This window comes from Centrocercus urophasianus, unplaced genomic scaffold (genome assembly GCF_019232065.1).
Source record: "Centrocercus urophasianus isolate 14NV4802_14NV808 unplaced genomic scaffold, USGS_Curo_1.0 seq_1052, whole genome shotgun sequence".
NCBI classification, from domain to species: domain Eukaryota; kingdom Metazoa; phylum Chordata; class Aves; order Galliformes; family Phasianidae; genus Centrocercus; species Centrocercus urophasianus.
Window position 1 is genome coordinate 1 of NW_024884201.1, and position 8,164 is coordinate 8,164.

Consider the following 8,164-nt stretch of genomic DNA (forward strand, 5'->3'; position numbering starts at 1 on the left):
ATTTTTTTCCTCCCTTTTCCCCCCTCTTCCCTTCCCCTTTTCCTTCTCTCCCCTTACTGTCTCCTTTCCCATTTCCTTTTTTTAAAAAAAAATTGTTAAGTAATTTTATCTTAAAGCTCCAGCTTTTGCACCCAGCCGTCAGGAAACACCAGGTGCCCACACAGTGACTGAGTAGAGGAAACATGTCCAGGACACTGTTAGAAGGGCACAGGCAAAGCAAACCCACACAGCACCATCCTCCAGCCCCATGTGTCTACACAGGAAATATTTTAGGGTCAGTTTGAGTGCTCCCAGCAGAGCAGATTACCCATGACTTTGGCAGTGACCGCAGCGCCCACCCAGGACTGATGGAGTACATCAGCACACGGGGAGGCACGGGGGCCGTGGACTTCGAGGGAGCCCTCTTCTCTGGCTATGCACCTGATGGTGGGCTCTTCATGCCCAGCTGCATCCCTTCGCTGGACAGGCCCACACTGCAACAATGGAGCCACCTCTCCTACCCCGAGTTGGTGAAGGAGATATGTTTACTCTTTGTCAAGCCTGAATTGATCCCACGTGGCACACTTAGCGGTGAGTCTCAAGTGGGAGCTGCTTGCAGAGATGCCTGTGAGGATTCTGGAGTGTTTGGGTGCTGCCTTAGCTTAAGCATCTTCACAGTGCCCAGAAGATGGAGCCTGCTGCACTATTGCCTGACCTTTTCTCTGCCCCTTTCTCCTCTGTCACCTTGCTGGGGCTTGTTACCTTTTGGAAAATGTGTACCCTGCATGCACATGAGGACTGTGATGATTGCAATAGTAATTGCTAGTGCTGTGGCCCTGCTGACTGCTGGGGGAGTGCAGTGCTAGCACCAGACCTTACCTTTCTGCCAATGGCTTTCAGCTACTCCATGCTCTCTATGATTCCATTTGTAATGTTTTTAAACCATCCTTTCCACCAGAGGGCACCTACAACCTCTGTCTCAACAGTGTGCTAATGATAAAAGTTTCCTTTATTTTGTGATTTAACAGTTTGCTTTGGTTGTGTCAGGTTTCCTCTAGAGTTCTTCACTGTGGAGCTATTGAAGGCAATGGAGCTTGGCTGGCTTCCTCCTAATAGCTAAAAACAACTTCTTGGATATGTCACCTCTCCAGCTCAGAGAGTCTTTGACTTTGCTTCCCAGGAGCACACAGAGCACAGATGCAGGCAACCACAGATAAGTTGTCCTGTACCTATTCTGACAGCACTTTTAATTGTTTTTCCACTAGATCTGATTGACAGGGCTTTCAGCAAGTTCAGACACAAGGATGTTGTTCATCTGTCCAGGCTGAAGGATGGGCTGAATGTTTTGGAGCTCTGGCATGGGGTTACTTACGCGTTCAAGGATCTGTCCTTGTCCTGCACTGGGCAGTTTTTACAGTATTTCTTGGAGAAAAAGCAGAAGCACATCAATGTTCTGGTTGGTGAGTATTTCTCTTTGGAGGGGGAAAGCTTCTGGGAAGGTTTTTACCTTGAGAGCCATCATCCTACAGCCCACCATATAGGTGCTCCAGAGTGGTGGTGTTGCCTCATGGGTGACTGACGAGGGATCCTGTCAATGCCAAGGAGGCTCCTCTAACCAAAAGTATCTCATGGAGCACCTCCACATCTTTTTCTTGAAGTCTGGTGATGCAATTTTGATTGGTGTGTCAACGTTTGCATTTCTTGTTTCTTCATTGCTTTGAAACAGGGACTTCGGGGGACACAGGGAGCTCAGCAATTGAGAGTGTGAGAGGGCAGAAGAATGTGGACATCTTTGTTCTGCTACCCAAAGGGTTGTGCACCCAGATACAGGAACTTCAGATGACCACCGTCATTGAAGACAATGTCCACGTCTTTGTTGGTTGGCATTATTGTAGGATCGTCCATGTTGTGGCCCTGCTGTATTGAAATTGTGACCCAAAATATCTCCAGGGGCTGCTGGTTTTGCTGCTGCAGCCAGCTGGGTCATTTCCATCAGAGTGACTATGCCCTGCTGTCTTGCTAAGGAGATGCTCTTTGCCCATGTTCCCACTTTGATGACTGAGTGGTTCAAGACTTTCTCTTCTGGTCTCCATTCACCTGCACTGAATTGAACACCATTTATTGGAACTAAAGGATGAAGGGGTGACCCCACTTCTTTTTCCCCCAATTTTATGGTTTAAGTAACCCCAACTCAAACAGCCCCTGAGACAGCCAGCTCAGGACGATCCTGGCTGCAGCAAACCCCAGGACTTCAGTCTGGCCCTGTTTCTGAGCAGAAATGCTTTGTGCCCCATGGCACTGATTTGGCACTGATTTTGGCACATCTACTCTTTCCTTTTTCTTTCTGACAGTTCACGGGAACAGCGATGAAATCGATGAGCCTATCAAGGAACTGTTTGCTGATGTCGATTTTGCCAGAAGGAACAACCTGATGAGCTTGAATTCGGTCAATTGGTCGAGGATTATGGTGCAGATTGCTCACTACTTCTACGCTTACTTTCGGTGCACCCCGACCCTGGATAGCACCACACTGCCAGTGGTGGAAATTGTTGTGCCAACAGGAGGCGGGGGAAATGTCACAGGTGAAGGGAGGAGAGATGGGTTAGGGAAGAGAAAGAGTGCTCTGTGACCTGAAAATGTTTTGCAAATGCTGGGCATTGCTATTTATTAAAACACCCACTCTCTGGTAGGATTTCTTCAGAACCACTTGTATTTTATTACTCATGCCTGGTTATTACTCATTGAATGATTTGCAAGGTGCAGAAAATCTGAAACCACCCTTTAATGATGACTGTAGCTATCTTGAGGTTGGACGCGTTGGAGAAGGACAGAACATGTTTGGTCCAGAAAAGAGGGAGAATACTGTGGGTCTGATTTCCCAAGTAAGACTTCAATAGAGGTGTGAAGTTCTCCCTTGTCTTACCTGATTTAGATAGTGTGCTGTCAAGAGGGCCACTCCTAACTGCCTAATCTGGCCCTTGCAGTGTGAATCCTTGACTGCCTCCATCCTGAATTAGGCACACAGCAGTAGTATGAAAAGGATTTAATGCATTCAGCTGCTTTCACTGTATTTCCAGGCTGCCCATCTGAGGCATTATTAATAATCTCCAAGAACCTCCAAACTTGTTCTCTTTTGCTGGAGTGGCACCTGTCTGACCTCTCAATCTCCTGCCTATCCATCTTCAGATCTGGAGATGTTCAGTGGGCTGGTTTGCCAGGAGGTGCATTTTGTCCTAGGATTTTGTAATATGGGGCTCTACCAAGGCATTTAAGATAGATATCTGGAGGTTTATTAGGGTTTGTCGTTTGTGCTCACTTCTGAACTTGGATGCTCAGTCAGCTTACAAAACAAATTCTTTGTTAAATCTGTTTTTAACGTTTCTTTCTCAAGTATGCATGTGTTTTTTCACTTTTGTTTCTAGCTGGCTGTATTGCCCAGAAGATGGGTCTTCCAATTCAGCTGGTTGCTGCAGTTAACAGCAATGACATCATTCACAGGACTGTTAAAGATGGAGATTTCTCACTCTCAGGTCGTGTGAAGGCTACATTAGCATCAGCCATGGATATTCAGGTAGATAATGAATTGGAACAAATGGAAGATAATCAACGTGTGTATTTTTAGATTTTTTTTTCCTTGTACTTTGCTATACCTGGTTTATAAGACTGTAATTTTGCCACTGGCAGTGCCTCTCAGTGATGCACTGGGAGGTGTGAGTCATCCTGAGCATTTATGCTGCAGACTGCTGAGCTGAGACAGATCAAACATCACCTTCTCCCATACTTTTCAAGGCTGGACTTGGTAATCTCTGTTGCTAAATGGTGGATGTCTGGAGATTTGCTATGTGCGAGCTTGGAAGGAAAGGACCATTTTCTCAACACCTCTGTGACACTCAGAAAAGTATAAATCCTGTCACGTCCCAGGGTTTCTGTTGGTGCTTCTGGAAGACTGCAGCAAGAGCAAGAGAAGGGAAGAAGCTGGAGTAGCCCTGAAGAAATGCCTCATCTATGACCGTCTGCAGTTTGTGCAGAGCAAAACAAGTCCCAGCAGGCAAAGGCATCAGAAATGAAAAGTCATGGGGGGACAGAAAGCAAGTGCCTGGAGACAAATACCAGGAAATAATAACAGCAAATACTCTTTCATACCTACCCTGTGATCCTCAGGGATTGGATCTGCTTCCAAACAAGTGACCTAGGTTTGAAATACTTGGTGTTGTATCACCATGGCCTTAAGCTACTAGAATTTTCCAAGAGCTGTTCAAACACAGTGGGAGAACTTGGGAGCATGGAGGAATACGGTGTTTTGCAGAGAATAAGTTGTTTGCTCCCATCACTGGGCTGCTGTGGCCTGCAGTTTGAAGTTCCTCCCGTAACATGAATATGTGGGGCTCACTCTCCCTTTTGGTTGCCTTTTCTGCAGTCTCCAGCTAGTGACTAACTGGAAAGATGAAGGTGAAGCAGAGCTTATAGTGTGGATGACCCCTTTTAAGGAGAACTTCCAGAAGAATCACAGTGCACGCTGTGACTTTCAGCATCAGAAGCCAGCCAGGGGATTTATTTTCTGGGCCTGAATTCAGGCAGCAAGACTTAGCTCATGTCCACAAGCCAGAACTTTCCTTGGGAACAGTTTTCAGTGTGACCCATCCTCCTGACTGAGCCCAGGTGTCCTTCTGGACAGCTCTAGCACATGGGACAAAAACAGACCATAGAGATGAATAATGTGAAGATCAAGGCTCCCACTGGGGGCCCAGCCCAGACTGACTGGATCTAGATAGCAGAGGAAGGCATAAGCTGAAACAGATGGAGGTGGAAGGAAAACTTCTGGGAGTGGGAAAAGCAGAAAGGGAAGCAGAAGAGGCATCAGGAGGATGGGCTGGAGGCACCTCTGGTAGCAGGTCATCAAAGTCCAAGCGTGCTAACAAGTAGTTTCTCAGGACACCTGGGTCAGGACAGCCTAAACCAGGGGACAGCCTAAAGCAAAGGGCAGGCAACACCCATACTACAATGAAATTACAGGCTGAAGGCGGTGGAAGATGATGGTGGGAAGATGTAGAACAGGAATGGAGCTGTAAGCCACCCAGATAAGGACATCAAAGGCTGAGTAAGTCCCGATGACTTGCCAGGGGAGGACAGGATGGGAGGAACAAGAGGTCATAGGCACTGTCAGGTATATAGAACTCATTCAAAGCCAGCACTTACCTGCAGCAGAGCAGGAATCCTAGAGATGTGGTGAGGACTTTGTATCAGGTGTTCCTTGTGCTGTCTGTTTCTACAATGTACCTTGGTCAAACCACCTGGCTGGACATTGCTCAGTGCTTCTGAGCACATAGGAATGAGAGAGCAAGCAGTGAGACCCATTTGGGACCCTTTTGTCTGGTATTGCACTGAGTTTTGCTGCGGTGTCGTAACACCGATTGCTACATAGCCATACAGTCCAGTCAGGCCCTATATGTTCCTTATATGTTTACAAAGATTATTGGTCAGCCCTGCAGGGAGCTGAGTGTCTCATTAAGTAACATGGGAGCTGTGTGATTCATAGCAGCATCTGCAGCGCTCAGTAAAACCGCTGTATATTTCTGGTTCTTAAATACATAGCGTGTTATTAGCCTGGTTTCCTCAAGGTGATTATACAGATGTGGTCTCGCTGTCAATTTATCAGTTGTCCCCTCATTAAGTTGTTTTAATCTGATGGTCACTGCCAGACTGCTCGGACGGGTCAGGAGTCTGAAGGACATTGAGTTCCCAAAGAGAGCTTGGGGATGTAGGTGTGCAGGGAGAAGGCACAAAGCCTACCAGCAAGAAGAAGGTGCAACAGGTCCTCACCCCAAATTAGACATCAGAGAATCCATACAGCTGCTCTCACCCTGAGACAGATGCTCCCATTTTTGCTGCTCACATGTTCCCTTGTCATCCCAGGAGCCGTACAATGTGGAGAGGATCCTCTGGCTGCTCTCAGGTTCTGACAGCCACCTGACAAAAACACTGATGGAACAATTCGCTGTGTCCAAAAGCCTGAAGCTGCCGGAGGGTTTGCACAGAAAGGTCAGTCCTTCATGCCCGTTCCTCTGTGTGGAAGGAGATTTACTGTTTCCAGTTGGTTTTGACTGGAACAGGTTGCCCAAGGAGGCTGTGGATGCCCCATCCCTGGAGGCATCCAAGGCCAGGCTGGATGTGGCTCTGGGCAGCCTGGTCTGCTGGTTGGTGACCCTGCACATAGCAGGGGGTTGGAACTGGATGATCATTGTGGTCCTTTTCAACCCAGGCCATTCTATGATTCTATTACTCATTTTCAGAATTTAAAAAATCACATTTTGGAGACTTTCCAAACTAAAATCTAAGAGGAGCTTTATGTCAGTGCATGTGCATAGAGATGTTTAAAAACAAAACAAAAGCAACAAAACAAATAAAACCCTTTAGATAAAAACACCTACAGTTTTTTAGGTAGGATATGAAATCACCCCTTCTTGGCCACTCAGTGCCTGCATTAGCAGTGCAGTGAGTCAGGCCAGGGTGGACTGAGCAGTGGATTCTGGCACAAACTGAGTGTGGTGTTGGAGAATGGGTGTGGGGTCCACTACTGCCATTCAGCCTTGATATGGTGAATGGGACCAGGAGTACAAAGCAGAGTGAAATACAAGAGAAAAGTGGAGGTTTGAACTGTGAAGCTCTTTGGGTGAGATGCAGAGATCTACCTCGTCACCCAACGTGTGCTGTCCCAAACGAACATCATTTCTGCAGCACCTAGGCCTGCTTGCGTGTCAGAAATTTAAGAAGAAATCCTCACATTACTAAAATACAGATGCAATATATAGACAAGATAATGTGAAAATGCATTATTACAAAACTGGGGGAAGGATACATTTCCAGCAGCACCTTCCTCCAGCTGCAGCAGACATCCCTTGTCTTGATTATGTGGGGGAAACCGCCATCCAGTTGCTACTTCCAGCCTTCCTGTTTCTGTTTTGTTGGGTGCCCATGGCATCAACTCCATTGAAAGGAACACGTGAGGTGATGATGCTCAATGCAAACCTCTGTTTCTCTTGCTGCAGGTTTCGGAGACCCTGCGCTCGTGCTCAGCATCTGATGAGGACATCGTGCAAGCCATGCAGCGCTGCTGGGAGGAGAACCACTACCTGCTGTGCCCACACTCGGCCGTGGCTGCTCACTACCACTACTCACATCTGGACAGCTGTGCCAGCAGGTAAGGACCTGCATGGAGACAGGTGTGCTGGTCAGCTGTGTTAAAGGACCAGAGCATCACTTTCCAGCTTGCTTCTCTGCCTGCCGCTCGGGGCTGACATCAAAAGATTTCTTGCTTTTCTTTTCAGCACACCCCGCTGTTGCTTAGCTCCAGCCTCAGCTGCCAAATTTCAGGATGCTGTGCTGCGAGCTGGCCTGGTTCCCGAAATCCCTCCTGAAATCACTGCCCTAACAGCGATGGAGACCCGGTCCACTGTCCTGCAGCGAGGCGAGGATTGGGCACGAGTGATCCGGGACCGCATCACAGCTGTGGAGCAGTGGTGGGGGAAACGGGGTGCTGCTCTGACCTCCCCGGGACTACAGGGTGTCAATGGACAGGCCTGAACTTTAGGGATGTGGCTGGATGATACCCCAGGGCTCATTTTCCTTTACCCGAGAGCTCTCTGTTACACTGAGATAGAAACCTATGCTTCCTGTGCAATTAATTATTAGTTGGAACATATTTTAACTCTGAATTATTAGACTCCTTAATAATTTTTTCACAAAAGAACTCTGCAATCGTATTCTCTTTTTTTCCTATAAAGTTACGAATGCTGATTGAAATGCTGAAGGAACATCTTTGTCTCATCATTGTTAGCCATCACAAAAAGCTCCCTTAAAATTATCCGCAGTCATCACCTACCTTCATTCAGTGATTCTGTCCCTGAGCATCTTGTACCAGACCTACCAGAAGGAGTAATGCTGGGTGTCACTGTCAAGCCATTGTGGTTAGGTATTAAGAGGAAATTCTTTGCTCAGAGGTTGCTGAGGCATGGGAACACTGCCCTGAGGGTTTGTGGGTGCCCCATTCGTGGAGGTGCTCAAGGCCAGGTTGAATGGGGCCGTGGGCAGCCTGAGCTGGTGGGTGGCAGCCAGCCTGTGGCAGGGGTTGGGACTGTATGGGCTTTAAGGTCCTTCCCAAGCCAAACCATTCCATGATTCCATTGCA

The 8,164-nt window shown here is 47.6% G+C and overlaps 1 protein-coding gene across 1 annotated transcript; it reads left to right on the forward strand.

Moving 5' to 3' along the window:
- Positions 1–26: 26 nt before the first annotated feature.
- THNSL2 (threonine synthase like 2) lies at positions 27–7,779 on the forward strand. Its single transcript, XM_042832235.1, has 8 exons — positions 27–570; positions 1,245–1,439; positions 1,706–1,858; positions 2,331–2,561; positions 3,402–3,550; positions 5,893–6,018; positions 7,026–7,177; positions 7,305–7,779. Exons 1-8 carry the CDS (start codon positions 348–350, stop codon positions 7,558–7,560), a joined length of 1,485 nt encoding a protein of 494 aa, XP_042688169.1. The 5' UTR covers positions 27–347; the 3' UTR covers positions 7,561–7,779.
- Positions 7,780–8,164: the final 385 nt, after the last annotated feature.

Excerpts from the sequence above, each read along its gene's own strand:
- THNSL2 (XM_042832235.1), top strand. The coding sequence starts at position 348 with ATGGAGTACATCAGCACACGGGGAGGCACGGGGGCCGTGGACTTCGAG. Across the intron at positions 1,440-1,705 it reads GCACATCAATGTTCTGGTTG|GGACTTCGGGGGACACAGGG; the intron begins GTGAGTATTTCT and ends GCTTTGAAACAG. Across the intron at positions 6,019-7,025 it reads CGGAGGGTTTGCACAGAAAG|GTTTCGGAGACCCTGCGCTC; the intron begins GTCAGTCCTTCA and ends CTCTTGCTGCAG.